The 17,888-nt window shown below is 42.0% G+C and overlaps 1 protein-coding gene across 1 annotated transcript in view; it reads right to left on the minus strand.

The window, feature by feature from the left end:
• The window catches only part of LOC146798535 (UTP--glucose-1-phosphate uridylyltransferase-like), an 81,675-nt gene that overhangs the window by 29,783 nt on the left and 34,004 nt on the right, over window positions 1–17,888 (minus strand). The window contains exons 2-6 of the mRNA XM_085625823.1: window positions 16,342–16,412; window positions 11,891–11,997; window positions 11,086–11,193; window positions 8,775–8,960; window positions 5,127–5,260 (exon numbers count right to left, since the gene is read on the minus strand). Coding sequence (XP_085481949.1) covers window positions 5,127–5,260; window positions 8,775–8,960; window positions 11,086–11,193; window positions 11,891–11,997; window positions 16,342–16,369 — 563 coding nt within the window. The 5' untranslated portion in view covers window positions 16,370–16,412. The remainder of the gene's footprint in view (window positions 1–5,126; window positions 5,261–8,774; window positions 8,961–11,085; window positions 11,194–11,890; window positions 11,998–16,341; window positions 16,413–17,888) is intronic.

Raw genomic sequence — 17,888 nt, forward strand, 5'->3', positions numbered from 1 at the left:
GCATAGAGTGTGCCACCCACCCCTGTTTTGTACATTGTTGTCATATTGTCTGTCCGGACTAGAACAACTTTTCCTATCAGATGAGGTAGAAATGCTTTTAACGCTAGCTAAACTGCTTGCAGTTCTAGGTAGTTGATGTGATGGTTCTGTTGGGTGGTATCCCAAAGACCCTGAACTGTTAAACTGTTGAAAATGTTTCCCTCACCCTGTGAGAGATACGTCTGTTGTAAACACAACTTGTGGAATAGGGTTGATAAAGGGCTGCTCTTTTGATAAATGTTGTGTTCCACCCCTGCTGAGAGCGATGAGGGTGGCTGTCTACCAACACTAGATCTGTTAGCTAACCCTGTGATTGATTCCACTAACGTGCTAAACATTCTTGTCGAGGACGCATGTTTAGTCTTGCATAAGGCACTAAGGCAATGCACGACACCATCATTCCCAGTAGTTGCATGAAAGTACTGACTGCTAGATACTGGTTGTTTTGAAACTGGAGTAACAATGTTTGCAAATTGTGAATCCTGGCTGCATTGGGATATGCTAGAGCCATTTGAGGTGTTTAGAATGGCTCCTAGATATGGTTGTATTTTGTGCACTGACTATAAATCCGAACTGATGTAGAAGGTTTATGGTGGTTTGTGTGTGTTGCATACTTTTGGGATGTGTGTTGGCTTTTATGAGCCAATCGTCTAGGTATGGAAAGACATGGATTTGCTGTCTTCGTAGATGTGCTGCTACTACTGCAAGGCATTTGGTGAACACTCTGGGTGTAGTTACTCTGAATGGAAGTACTATGAATTGATTTTTTCCTATCACAAATCCGAGATATTTGTGATGTGCTGGGTGAATGGGTATATGAAAGTATGCGACCTTTAAGTCTAGTGTTGAGATAAAGTTGCCTTAATGTAAAAGTGGAAGTACCTGTTAAAGTGTGACCATAAGGAAGTGTTCTGATAATATGTATAGGTTTGTTGACCTGAGATCCAAGATTGGCATTAATAAACTATCTCTTTTGGGAATTAGGAAGTATATCGAATATCCTTACAATGATCTCCTGATCCTTGTTGTTGTAATGCGACAGGTTCTATAGCTTCTTTCGTTAAAAGAGCTTGTACTTCTTGTTTGAGCAGATGTTGATGTTCAAAAGACAGTTTGTGAATACGAGGTGGAATGTTGGGAGGGTTGCTTGTGAGCTCTAGGCAATTCCATGTTGGATAATGTCCAACACCTGTTTATCTGATGTTATTAATTGCCAAATGGGAAGAAACTGTTGTAATCTTCCCCTGACAGGTGATGAATGATCGGGGGGAAGTGATAGCAAGTCACTGCCTGTTAGTGGATGGAGAGGTGCATGCTGGTGGGAAACAACCTTTACAATGCAGTCATTACATCGCACTACCTTTACAACGCAGTCATTACAACGCAACATCCTTTATATCGCATGCCATTACAACGCAGCCATTACATCGCATGTCACTACAACGCATGTCATTACAACGCATGTCACTACAACGCATGCCATTACAACGCCTAGTTTTTACCCTTACACTATCCAACACTTATCCTACTGTTGCACTCACTGGAGTGGGAATAGTAATTTTTACCCCTACACTATCCAACACTTACCCTACTGTTGCACTCACTGGAGTGGGAATAGTAATTTTTACCCCTACACTATCCAACACTTACCCTACTGTTGCACTCAATGGAGTGGGAATAGTAATTGTTACCCCTACACTATCCAGCACTTACCCTACTGTTGCACTCACCGGTGTGGGAATAGTAATTTTTACCCCTACACTATCCAATACTTACATTACCTGCAATGTAATGGTATGCGTTGTAATGGTATGCGTTGTAATGGTATAATGCGATGTAATGGAATGCGTTGTAAATGTAGTTTCTAAAAATGCGCTGTGATGGCATGCGATGTAAAATCATGCATTGTAATGGATGTTGCGATGCAAAAACTGCGTTGTAAAGGCATGCGTTGTAAATGTTTGCATTGTAACGAGTACTATTCCATGCTGGTGTACCTCTACCTCTTCCTTTAAAGTTGTTACCCTTATTTCCACCCTTATAGAATCCTCTAGAGGGGGAAGATTGTGTCTTTCTTTTGTATGAAGATGCGCCCGCATCTGTGGTATTGGTTTTGGAGCCCCCTCTGTGAAAGGAGAGATGAAAGGAACCTCTAGTAGAAGGAGACTGAAGTGCTCCCACAGATTTCGCCACTTCTGTATCCTTTTTCATCTTTTCAAGAGATTGGTCTATTTGAGGCCCAAAGAGGTGTTCCTTATCAAAAGGTGAATTAAGAATAGTTTGTTGAACTTCTGGTTTGAAACCCGAAATTCTGAGCCATGCATGTCTCCTAAGTAGAATGCTGGTATTGACTCCTCTAGCTGCAGTATCTGCAGCATCTAACGCACATCTGATAGAGGAACTCGAGATACGTTTCCCTTCCTGCACTATTTCCTGCTCCTTTCTCTTGTGTTCTTCTGGAAGATATTGTAATAATTCTTCCATATCGTCCCAGTGTGGCCTATCATACCTAGCCAATAGGCCTTGTGTATTGGCTATGCACCAATGGATGCCTGATTGAGCTGCTACCCTTTTCCCTGAGGCAGCTATTAGTTTGGATTCTTTATCAGGAGGTGGTGTCTCCCTTGACGTTTGTAAATTTGCACTTTTACGGGCTTTAGTGACTACTAAAGAATTTAAAGGCAACTGGTCCTTAAAAAAAACTGGGTCAGATGGTGGGGGTTTATATTTTTATCCACCCTAGGTGTTAGGATACATGCTCTAACTGGATCCTTAAAAATATTGTCAGCTTGCCTCATTATACCCTTTAACATCGGCAAGGATTGTGATGTTCTGTGTGTGTTTCCTATGGTTTCAAATAGGAAATCCTCTTCTAGGGCTTCTTTATATAAAGTTACCCCATAGTAAGTGGTTGCCCTAGCAATTAACTCCTGATATGCAGTATTATCATCAGGAGGGGATCGGTGCCTGTGTCTACAGGTGGTTCTATATTGTAGTCACCCCATGGATCAGGTGGTGGCTGATCAGAAGTGTCATCATCATCTACTATATCAGGATTTAGATTATGAGGAGAGCCTGGTGGTGTGATGTGTAAAGGGGCTGAAGCTGTTATAATAGGTACTGGTCAAGAAGGTGGAGGGGTTAGAGGAACGTTAATAGGACTAGTATCCAAGTCTTTTTTTTTTTCTAAAGAGGGATTTTATATTTAGTGTCTGTTTTCCTTTTGGAAGATGGTATAACTGGCTTAGTTGTAATGTACCCAGTGTCAGGATTTATATGAATTTTCGTTTGCTTTGGATCCAGCTTTTGTTTCATTGTTTCTAAAACAGGGTCCAGTGGCTTTAAAGGAGCATCTTTATGTTTTGTGTCGAGCTGGATTTGTCCTTTTTATCTTAGGAGACCGAATATTTAGGAATCGAAGTAGTATCATATTGGCTTGAGCACGAGCTGGAAGGCTTGACTTGCTGTTTCAGTGCCGAGCTGGAAGGTGGGGCATTGGAATCAGAGTCTCTGTGCCTACCATGGCCAGGTGGCAGTGGTGGCCCAATAGCCGTTTATTTGGTTGGAGCGGGTTGGGTGGGCAAAGGGGCTTTGTTACTCATGGCACCCTGTCCAGCTGGAACATTGTGGGACTCTAGTTCAATCTCCAACTCGTAATCAAAGTCCTGGACAGAGAAGGCCTCTTCCTCTTGGACTGCTTACATCGCTTCGTGCTCGATATCTTCTCTAAAGATATCAGAGGTGTCCTTGATACTCTGCTGCTGCATGTCTCTTCGTTGAGCCCAATGGTCCCGCAGAGTCTTTTTGTATCGGAACAAGTGACAAGCGTCGCAGTCTTCCTCTTTATGCTCCGGGGAGAGACAGAGGTTACAGACCTTATGAAGGTCGGTGCGCAGTTATTTGGAATGGCACCCTGTACAGAACTAAAATGGCGTTCATTCCATCGGAGGAAGACTCGTTGACAGATGTTTGAGTGGAAGTAGACAGAGGAAAATGAGCTAGGCCGGAAGGCTGTGGTTAGAGTTCCCGATTGGATAATGAAAGTTTTCAGAATTTTTTGACACGCAGGTGGAAACGCGATCGAAAAAAATACCGACGAGGGTAACTGAATTGCGTACCGAAGGGATCCCGATTGACGGTCTTGAATCGGTGCGCTGCATTACACATCCAAACCCAATGGTGGAAAGAAAACAATCTAACAATGGAGTCGATGCCCATGCACATTATCACCGAACGGAGGAGTCACCTTACCTTGTGACTGGAAAAGACTTCTTTGAAGAAAAACAACAAGGAAACATCCGGACCCAACACTAGATGGCAGGATGATGCAAAGCATGTGTATCTACAGCACACATGCCTCGAACACTACCCTTTCTCTACTTTTCAGACCACTGAAACAGTGGGTATTTTTGGAAACAAGTGCTAGAAAAATTGAGTTTTCAGAACACAAATGTATCTCTATCTTATCACCTTAATGACCATCATTCTGGTTCCTTTCACTAGATGTCCCTCTCGTACAGATTAACACTCCAAGGCATCATAGAGGCTAGACAGGGCAAAATTAAGATCCAGCCTCTCCATTATCTGTGATACCATGTAAACAAAGGGGGCCTTAGGCCCAGCCAGTATGCCCTTCTCATTAATTTTCCCATTCAGATATAGAGATGCAGATTTCAACTAGCCTTTCTCTCCCAAGCATGCTAACAGAGTTACAGGGTACATAGGGCCAACAAGTCTATCCCTACCAGGTCAAGAATTGGATATAGTGACAAAGATCTCAGCCAACCTCTCCTTTCCAGGTGTGGTGCCACAGAGGTACAGCAGTGCTAGGACCCAAGCAGTGTGTCCCTCAGAGATATGTTACTATAGCGCCACATGAGACCCGGAATCCACATGGTCCATCTTAGACAGGCCATATACAGTTACAAGCATCCAAGACTTTCCTAATTGTCTCATAAGTATATCAACTCATGGTCCTTGAATTTTGTCCACACTGGAACGTTTTTGGCATGGTAGAAAACCTTGAAAGAATTGTTCAGTTGTAGGAAAGGTATGTGGACTGAAAGTACTGTGGCACCTCATCTTACCTGCTTTGGGTGAAGGTGAGGATCTGCACATGGCGTCGGGAATACTTCTTCAGAATGTCCTCAGTCTCCTGGTCAGTGTGAAAGGAGTTCATCAGGACGAGGGGCACGTCACATCCATGGGTTTCATTCAGGTGCTGAGGATAAGAGGGTGGACATGTCTGAACGGATGAATAATCCAGAACCCACCAAACTCTGACATGCATGGTCCAACCACCCCTCCTCCTAATTATAACCTTCCTGTAGTCCAATGTGGATCTGTGCAAATTCTACTTTTACTTCCCATCCTCTCAGTTAATTGTGCATACTTGCCTGTGGCTCTATGTCAGAATATCATGTATATAAATTTAGTCTGACATGTCACACATATCATTCATAAAAAATATTGTCCCACTGGGTGTAGATTTTATATTAAATCCAATGGGGCAATATCATTGTACAGGATGTTTATAACAAGACATTTATGAAAGATTGATATTCTAACAAAGATTTTCTGGTACCACCACCGCGCTGATGAGAGATGTGCATGTTCTTGCCTTGAAACTTCAGCTTTAGATGTAGGCTCTAACCGTGTGTTTTACTCCTTATGCCCTTGACTTCTGTTGCATGATTATTCCCAGTGCAGTCCTTAAAACGTCTCTCTAGCACTTTCATATTGACTTAGCATATATTCTCCCACAGAAGCCATCCGCAGGAGGGATTTAATCTGAAAACATTCTCTTTCCTGTTCTTTGCTTTTGTTCGATGCTCATCTCCATATTTTGATCTTGACACAGAAATAATAATTGAAGTGCAAATGGGTGTCCTCAGCTACTCTTTTTAATAAACATCCTTAGGCGTTCGACTGTGTTAAGGTGGTAGGAGCCAGTACCGTTTACCAATACCTTTTAACTGCTGTGAGCATAGCAATAATAGAGTTCTGAAAAATATGAGTGGTAATCCTTCACAAAGCCATATATTTTACAACTCATAACAAACACTTGAGCTTTCTTAAACAGCTAAAAACCTGACTGCTTAAGTTACAAATACCAATGTTTGCGTTGGGTGGCTTGAAACTACCATTTAGTGCTAGGAAAGCATTCAGTCACAGTGCACTTCAGAAACATTAACTTTCTTTCAGCAGACCCATGTTATGGGTGAGTGTACCTGAGAGCTTCTGCTTTTTCAGACACTAGGGATTGTAAGAAGTGACATCTAACCTTGAGAATTCCTTGGCGATCCCATAGCTCCGATTTGTTAGAGAACAATTTAATGTGATTGGCCTAGGGCACTACTATGACAATCCTACTACTATCCCTTCAAATATGAAAACTATCAAAAATTAACCTTAATATGCGGAGGTAAACATGCGCCGCTTGCGTTTGGGAACGCAATGTCACCCAGTCTCCTCCCTCATTCGTCAGCAATTTTATCTATCTTTTACTATTAATGCTCAGACTCATTTTTTTATGACCAGATTGAGCATATGTACTTTGCACTTCTTAGTGGCTTTCCCTAAACAGTTAGGTTGGAGCGATAAACTCACTGCTTGTCCATGCGATAATTTGGCAGCGCAGAACGCTTTGCACTTTATGCTGTTTTGCACACTCTATAATGAGCCAAGGGCAAAATTCTTAGTTCCACTTTTAAGAGAAATCCGCCCCTGTACCTATATGGATGGTTTTAATTTCTTACACTCTTTGTCTACAGTTCCTATTTGTGCCACTGTCTCTAAATATATCAGAACGGCTCTGTTAATAAGAAAATGCTACGAGTCACAAAAGATAAATTGGTGTTTTCTAAATTTGTTTTTAAACTTTGTATATTATAAATACTGACATGATGAATTTTGATAATGTGTGTTAAAACCTGTAGACCAAGGCGCTAAGCGTGTTGGGATGAGTTTGGGGGTGTTAGTGATTTATTAATTTAAATATTGTATAAATGGGACTTGTAAATCCTTGTAAAGGTTCGTCTATGTATGTTTAAACTATTATGGTCCACTGAATCGAATATAGTTGTTCTGACTGACTTTTTATGCTTATTGCTTGATTAGAATGTATTTTTATCTTGTGCTTTTATGGTCAGGATTATGACCAAATAAAGACTATTGGACTTGGACTTGGACATCTAGGTGCTACACAGCTCCTCAAACATCTTTTTTGTCCTCGGTTACTTTAAGGAATCTGCAGAGAAGATACAAGTGTAACAACATTTCTCTACGACCACATAATCAGGGAGGAAGAAGAATTTCAATACCAAAGTCCGACAGACGTTTCAATTACTTTTTTGAATTTTACAAAAACTGGGATGACAGACCGAAAATGACTAATCTACTGATTTTTTTCAGACATCGTTTTATGGGCACATTCATGTTTGCATTGTGCCCTGCTATTTTTTAATACATAATCCTATGCTTCTCTCTTGTCAGATAAATATGATCATTAAAGGCAGACTTCTACCGCTCTCTGCTATGCGACGTATTGGCCTACCCAAAATGGCGATGTTGCCCCACATCCTATGTTATTTCGCAAATGTGCATATCTTCCTCACTAGGAAGTTTTTACACTAGGTAGACATTTTCTTGTGGGGCGATCTTACATGACACAATGGCCAGCAAAATGTTGTGCTGGTCAAACTCCGTCTTCCGGATATCCAAGGGGTGCTAGTGCTCTGAATTTCGAACATTGTTATTTAGGGGTCCATCTCCAACGGCTTTGCCACTGGCTGTCCACTTTGTCCCTGGCGTAGACCTGCACCACAAGCTGGCCACTGTGACTCGAATAACTATATGAGCAGCGTCTCCTGAGCACAAGGTTAGGGCAAAAACCCCTCCCTTGTTGTATACTACTCTGGGCTATTATGCCAGATGTTTATCGCCAAACAGGTTTCATCTTATGTCCCTGCCACACCCCTGCTTGGGTTGTCGAAGCACTGGGGGTGGCTCACAGACACCCATCTATGAAGCTAGGGAGAGGCAGGCATCATGACAATTCTTTATTAATGTTCTTATGGTGGTGTCTAAAAAGTGAACCTAAGGTCAACACACTGCCACCAAAGATGTTTCGGTGTCAGCCAACCCTGGGTATCAATATGATTATCGCCTTGTATTTATACAATTAACTCTGTGAATTGCATACACCATCTGACTCCTTTGTTATCAGCTCTACTCACTTACAATGGGTCAATAGCCCTGGCTTCCTCCACATATATGTACAGCTGTCCAAAGGAAAAGGCTGACCGACAGGCACTCTTTCTTGATTGAAGCCACAATTGTATAGGCCTGATAAATTAGCTGATATATTACCATCTGCAAAGGCCCACCACATTATATGTAACACTACATCTGTATAGGGGCTCGCAGAGCTACGGTCTTATGTTATGTACAAATGGCATGAAGTATGATCTTTTTTTGAAGAAAAAAAAATCTGCTTTGGGAAACCAGTTGAGTATTTTTCTGTTTTATATTGCTGTTTTATTGAAATCTTTTTGTCAGATTTTCACCACTGCTTGTTTTAGTTTCTAACTTCAATAAATGATATTCCCTAGTGAAAAATTCTAATCAAAAGCTTTTTTGCTTGATCTGCTCTGTAAAATGTAAATAGAGGAAGCCTCTTTGCCTAAATCAGCTTCTCTTATTAAAGGCTGTGATATGCAAACACACCCGCTCACCTCGATTTGTTTGATGGTCAAGTCCAGGAAGGTGTTTTCGTTGCGGACACTTATTAGGCTTTTGGGGCCCTTGCAGCCCATGCTGGTCCCCAACCCACCATTCAGCTTCAGGACGACTAGCTGGTTGAGCAGAGCGGTGATGTCTTCAGGCAGGGCTTGGGCCTTGATGCTCTCGAAGGACTGAATCTGAAGAAGAAATAGAGCAAGGCAGCCTATCAATGGACGTTGCTAAAATCCCCACAGATGTGTCATACTGATGATCTATCTGAGACTCTCTATGATGACTATTTGGCCGTTGTTGTAGGCACCAAGGCAGGTTGTCACATGGTGCAGATAGCTTTCGTCTCCTGTCCTTGCATCTGCAATACTTACTGACCATATGTATTCCCCCAGCATACTTGATATCTGTAAACCCACTCAACATGCTGTACATATCTTTATGAGGAATCTCCTTCACAGCTCAAGAATTTATTGGACTAGCGTCCACCGAAAACACATTTCCACCCACTTTGTGCAGTAACTATGTTCCCTGGCCAGGCTACTTGGAAACTGAGAGTTGGTGGCTGAGAGGCCCAGGAATTATTTTACCCTTGCCCATGGGAGAGAAATCTAAGACCATTTAAATATAAATGCTTTATGTTTCTGATAACTGGGGTCGATTACTTGCCCGAGTCAGTGATTGTGAGTTTTGGCTTGGGAATATGTCTGATGCAATGGAGTTTGTGTTTTTTCATAGTGCTTTATACACGTGCTCTGTTGATGGTGTTCTCCCCCCCAAAAATGTTAATTGTAGTATACCAAGGATGCTCTCCTCTATGCTGACCTATGGTTGGGATATTCCACCGGTTGATTTCACTGGCAAGATATAATACATGTATCAATAGCCTGATTCATTCGTACGGCTTTTCAATTACGTCATAAGCTTTTTGATACCCAAGTAATTTTAAGACTGAAAAGCACCCCCAATGTTTTTTTTAAAATTCAGACCTGTTAGTTTGTTTGGTGGATGAGTCACAATTCTTTCAAACTGAATTCAGATACAACTGAGGTGCTTGTCAAAGAAGATTGTCTGACATTAGATTGAAGCTAGTAGCAGGTATCAAAGTTAGCCTACCTCACCCCACCCAAGCAGCCAGCTGATCTGGGAGGTATTTGGGGTTTTATTCAATGAGCCTGAAGCTATGAGATTTGCTTCTGCCAGACTTATAACGATAGTGAGAACCAAAATGGCATGCCAGCCTGGTTGGGTCTTTTCCTATTTGACTGGAGTTCTGAATTCTGTTCTCCCTCAATTGAAAGACATACCTTCGCAGCTAACAGTGTTCTCAATAATTATAAAAGATGATGCTGAAGACAATTTGTTAACTTCCAGATAGGTATTGCTATTGCCTCCTATTATTTTAACAACTGCACGGAGAAAGAAGTTGCTCTCAGGCACAGATTTTGATGTGCGGTTATATCACTGCAGCTTATCCTGCTTCAGTTTTCTATGTGCTGCTGTTGTAAAATGTGTCATGTAGTTTCTTATTTCTAAGGGCTCAAAATCTTTTCATTTTTGCTCATGGTGGCTTTTCCTTTGGCGGTACCCTAACAGAAAGATCCAGTGGAGTAAAGTGGCTGTTACAAGCACACTAACAGAGAGATCCAGTGGAAAAAGTGGCAGTTACTACCACACTAACAGAGAGATCCAGTGGAAAAAGTGGCAGTTACAAGCACACTAACAGGGAGATCCAGTGGAACAAAGTGGCAGTTACAAGCACACTAGCAGAGAGATCCAGTGGAACAAAGTGGCAGTTACAAGCACACTAGCAGAGAGATACAGTGGAACAAAGTGGCAGTTACAAGCACACTAGCAGAGAGAGCCAGTGGAACAAAGTGTCAGTTACAAGCACACTAGCAGAGAGATCCAGTGGAACAAAGTGGCAGTTACAAGCACACTTGCAGAGAGATCCAGTGGAACAAAGTGGCAGTTACAAGCACACTAGCAGAGAGGTCCAGTGGAGCAAAATGGCAGTTACAAGCACACTAGCAGAGAGATCCCGTGAAACAAAGTGGCAGTTACAAGCACACTAACACAGAGATCCAGTGGAATAAAGTGGCAGCTACAAGCCACTCTTCAATACTACTGCTCGTTTTGGCTGCGTCATCTGATCTAGAGAACCATCAGTTAGCAGATGTTGCAGGGCACCCTTTTTAGAACAGCTTTTGAAATTCCCCAATCTAAGCTTCTTTTAGACTTCCAATGTTGGTAAAAATATGTTTCTAACATTTTCCATGGAGTTCTATCAGTATGTGGCAATCGTGAACGTACCCTGTCTTCTGGAGGACTTCGAATCTTCTCCCACTGTAGCGACGGCTCAGTCTGCTTCAGAAAATGATGGTACACACTCAGGAAACCATGCATATCCCTCTTCAGGAGCTGGGGGCAGAAAATGGTGGCAGCATTAGACAGCAAGTGGGGGCGGAATGCCAAAAATTATTATAGCTCAGAGAGTTTCCTCCTCCTTTGTGCCTGACGTCACCGAACAGTGTACCCCGCGAACTGTGACACCTGTAGATCAGTCATTGAGTGATGGTCTCGCGGTGACAGCTGCTGACCAGCAGTGAAGTACTACTTTTATAGTGCACCCTATTGCCCAGGACTGTGAGTACTGCTCTTACAGTGGAACCTATGACCCAGGACTGGGAAGGCCTCTCTTGCATTGCATTTTATCTTGTGAACAAGGACACACCCTTGCAGCCCACCTGGACAGGTAAGCATAATAATCTGTAAAATAAGGTCTTGAGGTAAAAGGCATCCCACAGGACCTTTGTTCTCTAGTTGTACATACTTGGTGTATTTCCGGCGACACATGGAGGTCAGTGTTGCAGCGCTGATCTTACACTGATAGCTGCTAACTATGGCAACAAATGATATTATTACTGTCACACGCGCTGATTGGTTCAGAAGTTAACATGAGTTCAAAATGAGAAAAGCGTAAATTAAAATTACTGGTTTTACTGTGGCACACGAAGGACAAGAAAAGGAGCGAGTTTTTTTAAGTAACTCGTGCCTATCAGGCTGGTAGTGTTGTACGTGCAATGAATGAATGAAATCTGCAAGGTAGCACACCAACCTGTGCTTCTAGTGTGACATCTGTCTTTAGCAAGTCTTCGAGGCCCTCGGGCACAAAGTCTGGGTCCCAGCAGCCGTCTTCAGTGACTTTGTCAGAAGAAGGAAGACCTAAAACCGAGAGAGAATGTGGTATTGTTAGCACTCATTGGCAATAAAAATACACTAAGGTCCACCTCTCAAAAGTCCCTTTTACATCTGTGCAAGGTATTCAGTCCGGGCGGTGTGCATTCCGAAGAAAAAAAGCGCATTCATGGGTGCTGAGCTCACCATCTTGTGAGGTTGCACATCGTTGAATGTAATTTTCAGTACATGGATAGGCATTTGCACTGCCCAGACTGTGGCAGTATTTATGTGGGTGTGTACATCCAGACAGTGAGTCCAAAGTCTGGGCTAAATGTAGCAGTCGAACATGAACCATGCAATGAAATTGAGATTTCGGTCTTGGATACTTCTCACGCCGAAACACGATACTCCCAAAGAGGTAGACTTGGCAGCCCTATATATGCATTTCCAAAATGGTGACTTTTCCACAGGTAGTTGCCTGAAGTTCCAAAACCAAGATAAAGACAATCTTTTTCCAGTGAGGTAATTTCTTGTTTAGAACATATATAAGGAGTTATTGGTAGGAGAGGGATGCATCAAAATATATTCTTTCCCTTATTTTTCATCACATTCCTCAACCATTTGCTATCATTTTTGTCTCTGGTTTTTGCTCCATTTTTTCTGCAGCTATATTCAAATTGTATTCCATGTTTGTGGAATATCTTTGCAGGACTTAATTCCATGCCATGTTAAAGGGAGGGGTTTGGTGCCTTGCTTACCTCAATCTCCATTACTCATTTTCATCTCTCCAAACCTATGAACATTATTAAAGCCTTTTTTTCCTGCCCTATTAGGGAGACAACTGGCACCATTCACTTATATATTAAGAGAGAAAATTGTGCATTTGAAGTGGTGATGATTTGTACCTTGAATTTAGATCAAAGACCATGTCTCCCTATCAATCTAAATAAGTTTTCAGTCTTCCTTGAATGGCCTTCTCCTACCAATGTTAAAGAGCTAGAAAGTTTACTCTGATTTGTAACATCCATTTATTATAGATTTTGACAACATAAGGAGTAACATCACTCATATTTTTTACAAAAGAAATCATGAAAGTAGTTATTGTTGGAATGGTCAAGCTGAACAGGAATTTACTGTTTTTAAAATAATTTTTCATCAGGCTCCAATTTTGTGCCATCCAGATATCTTTGAGAAGTTAATTGTAGAGCAATGTTTCCGGTATAGCAGTGGGAGGAGTTTGTTTTAATTGCAGAAAGGGGGCAGGGATATTATCCTGTGTTGTATTTGTTTTATGACTTGCCAAATAGTGAATAGAATTATTCTGTCCTTCAAAGAGAGCTGTTAGCCATGAATATGGCTTATAAGGAAGGGAGGCATCTTTTCATGCGCAGCCGGAAGCCTTTGCAAATTCAAACTGCTTATAGGAATTTGCAGAATCTACGAAATCTTCAAAGTAGAATCAGTTTGCAAGCTAAATGGGCATTTTCTTTTACACTTTATAATTTAGGGCCTGATTTATTATTTGGCAGACGGCCCATCGTTCCGCCAGTGAGACAAAGTAAATTGCTCCCTCCCCACGGCAGAGGGACTGCCCGCAAAATTTATAAATGACAGCCAAGCAGGTGGTCATTTATAATGCACTGGCAGGAACCACTGTGATGGTGGATCCTGACCATTCATTTTGCTGTTTGGTGCAGGGCTGCATCAACATGACACAGCCTTACACCAAACAGTTTTCTTTTTTTATTTCCAAAAAGAAAATCCCAAAACAGGATTTTCTTTTTGTAAATAAAAAATGTAATGCTCTGCTCTCCATGGAAGTCATCTCCCATGGCGCAGGGAACTTAATTTGCATTTTACTGTCCCTTTGACAGTAAACAAAATGACCATATGTCTGCCCATCCTGATTGTTTGGGCAAACATATATCCATTTCTCTGACGGCCCTTCCTTCAATGGGCCAGCAGAGAGGTTTGGCTATGGCCGTGATAGAGCAGTCACAACCATAGCCAAACCTATTGTCCCCCTGCATTTAAAGCAGGCAGATAGACCATCGTGCTGGCAGTATGTTTACTCCATCGCCATTGCAACAGAGTATACATTCCGCCATCATACAGATCTGCCCCCAATTTTATATTTCAGGCTCAAGAAATATTTTGCTGAGGCCTTATCTTGTTATCATGAGTCATTACTTACCTGTGATAAACCAATAATTCTCCCTCAAACAAATGACAGAATCTTCAATTGTGTAAGACAACATGAATTGTATTTCAGTCACTAGGCTATTTTTATTTCAAATAAAATAACAGCTTGAACGGATGTTTATGCATCACGATTCTGCTATTTCCATCCATAAGGGATCGAACGCCATGTTAGAAGTAGTTTTAAAATCTTTTTTTCGGCCTACTGTTCATTCTCTTGTTCGAGAATATATTCTTTCTTACCCTGTATGTACTCAACATACAGCATCACAGTCCAATTATTTAGGACATCTATAGCCCTTATCAATGGCTCCTGAACCATGACATACCATCTCTCCTGACTTTTTAACAGACCACCCACCTGCAGACCTATAATAAGTAACAGTGGTTACTATTGGCACTTTTTCAAAGATTATGCATTTCCACCTTTAGTCTAAATTACCTTCAGCAGAAGAAATGGCTCAATGTTTTTTTAGCATTACATTTTCATTGCTTACCCCAAACTATAATTTCTGATGGAGAAATTAAATGTAATTTATATTGTTTGTAAGGCATTGGAAATCAAATAAACACTATCTTCTGATTATCACCCTCAGACTAAATTCAGATAGAATTAACTAATCGAAGTCTTGAACAGTATTGTTAATCCTATTGTAATGTTACTCAGATGACTGGCCTATTTGCCAATTGTGGAATTTTCTAATACAATGTTACGCATACTATCACCAAAAATCATCACTTTTCTGCTTGCAAGGTTTTCATCAAAGAGCTGTTTTTCCTACCAGATTCAGGAAGGGTTTGATGCTATGCTTATCTACACCTGCCGGAGTTATCATCTTCTGACAAAATCAAGATTGCCTGAGAGATTTTTTGTGCTCCTCTTGTTTTTCCTCCAACCTCTCACCCTATTAAAGTAACACTTAACATCTTTAATTTGTTTTTTACGAGTAAGATGGCACTGTGGCTATTGCAGGCAGTTTCCCTTTCCTCTGGCACTCATGAAGGAAACTTGAAAGACCTTCCCAGCATGGCAGTGCACCTCCAGAGCACTTCTTAAACCCTGTGTAGGGTCCATAGTGTAGTAAAATGGCCACAAGACAAAAGCCAACATTTAACAGATGAAACATATGGGTAGATATATATAGCCACTGTATTCAAAGATGCATAAGTATCAGATTATTTGAGTTCTGAAGAATTAGAGAGACTAGAAATGTGTAGACTGATGGGCTGTGTCAATTTACACCTGCAGGTGGGTCAACCAACATATTTCTCAAGGGAAAATAACACAACTTACACCCAGTGGCGCCTGGGGATGGCGGGGAAGGGGAGGATGAAAGAAATAGCTAAAATGTACCACTTGCGTGCATGCCGACCACCGCCTCTTGGTCATCTTCGTCGCTCCAGGAGCAGGAAGGAAGCAGGAACCAGGAAGCACCCAGGTTCCCCTTGCCAATCATGATGCTGCATTACAGTAGCGTTGTGATTGGTCTGAACAATGTGGGTCGGCACTCAGACAGGGAGTGTGAGCATGGGCATGTTCTCCACCCAGGCTGTGCACTTGAGCCGGTAGATATCATGCTAAGTGCGCATGACTGTTTGGCCGACCTGACCGGCCCAAGACGGTCGGCCATATTGTCATGTGCAGTTAGGAGAGTGCCACCACTCCTCCCTCTGTTCCTGTGATGTTCACCCCGGCCCAGAACTTAACCAGCTGAGCCACGACGGAAAAAAAATATGATAATAACGTTCGTTATTATCACTTTATTTTTCCTTTTTCAACTGCTCACAGAGCAGTGGGCGGTGCTCCTCCGCCTTAGAGAAGGAGCCGCCTCTGCTTACACCTCCAGGAAAACTCATCCAAGGCTGAAGGGAGACTCACCCAAATTACAAATTCAACAGACACATGAAACATATTAATTCATAACTCTTATCCGAAAATCAGTACTTGGGGACACAACCAACTCACACCTCAAAGAGTATCAAAGAAGTTACAGACTTGAGCTAACATATACTACCCAAGAGACCCAACTAACTTACAAGAGACTTAAGCAGCATCTCCAAAAGATCCACCCAGGTTACAATTCTAGAGGACTTGTTGAACTTCCAATCTAAAGACACTTGTTATTTTGCCAAGTACAATGTAGCACAAGGATAGCACATTAAAATACTGATAAATGCAGAGGAACTTACTATTGTAACGTTTAGCCTCTCCCTTCATCTTGACTCCCTGTCTTGGATCTTCAGTCTTCAGGTACAACAACCTAGAAAATAAACAAAAGAGGAGAGAGGCATGGAAGTCAGGGTGGCAACAGACAGGGAGAGGAGTGGGAAAGCGCCACAGGATGGGAAGGGAAATTGAAGGAGAGTGGATAATAGCAATCTATAACAATAGAATGTGATGAAACTTTGCAGAGGAGAAGAATGAAAACCTACAAGAAAAGGAGGAGTATGGACGGGTAGGAGGAGGAAGAAAGCCTACAGACAGGAAAACAAAGATGTGTGCCTGCAGGAGTGAAAAGAATGGAGCTTTCTTGGCGTGGAAGAGAGCAGAAACCAACGGAAAAGTTGAACAATGTATGTAAGAATAGCAGAAAGCAGATCTGGGGAGGAGGGAAGAAACTTGCATGTAAACGATGGAAACCATGAACTGGGAAGAGAAGCAAGCATGATGAGAAGGCAGCATGCCAGCAGGAGGATGAAGAAGGCATAAGGCATGAGAAGGAAGGATCTAGGTGGTGAATCATGAATGTCTGTGGGTACAGGAAGAATGCCACATGAAGGAAGAAGAAGAAACTTACATGATGTGAAGTGTGGAAATCTGAGGAGAGTGAATGGATAACTGCAGGAAGGAAAGGAAGGAAGAAACTCTGACAGGGAAAGAGGACAGAAACCTTTGAGAGGAGTTGGGGAAAATATAACAGAAACAGGAAAAAACAGGTAGAACAGGGTGTGAAAACATGTGAAAGGATTTAGATGGGAACTTGTAGGATATGAGAGAGAAAACTTCCAGGGAGAGGAGATGGGGCATGCCCAGGAGGAGAAGGTGGGACTTCATATTGACCTTAGTCTGATTTGCCCCTGTCTCAGACACCAAGCCTAGCCATATAGTGGGGTAGCACTTTCAATGGGACAAGTGGGGAAACGCTGGGTGGTTGGAAGTTTGTGGATCTCTGCAGATTCAAGACATTCACTTCATGAAAATACAACGAAAATGTGAATTTTTAGGTAATGTTTGAGGTTTTCAGGGCATTGTGGGTACTACTTGAGGCACACCACCTTGGACGCTCCCTGGTGTCTAGTTTTCAGGAATGTCTGAGATTGGTAGGTTTCCCTGGGTGGCCGCCCTGCCCGGACCATAATACTCCTGCTAACCCTATTGCTGATTTCTCCATATTGCGCTTTGTGACCTTTTGTAATGTGGTTGCCAGACCCCACTACACAAGTGATATACCATTTTTATTGGGACAAGTGGGAGAACGCTGGGTGGTATGACATTTGTGATTACTCAGATTAGGTAACTTTCCTTCACAGAAATATGAAGGAAATGTGTTATTTTAAGCAAAGTTTAAGGTTTGCAGGGCACTGTGAGTAAGAAAACCTTGTGGGATACAGGTAGGTAACCATCCTGATGTCCCATGGGTATCCAATTTTCAAAACATCCAGGTTTAGCTGGTTTCCCTGGGTGGCAGAATACAGGGCCTCAAAAGTGCAACAATTCACCATGGCAAGTAGGAGGA

This window comes from Triturus cristatus, chromosome 9 (genome assembly GCF_964204655.1).
Source record: "Triturus cristatus chromosome 9, aTriCri1.1, whole genome shotgun sequence".
Classification (NCBI taxonomy): domain Eukaryota; kingdom Metazoa; phylum Chordata; class Amphibia; order Caudata; family Salamandridae; genus Triturus; species Triturus cristatus.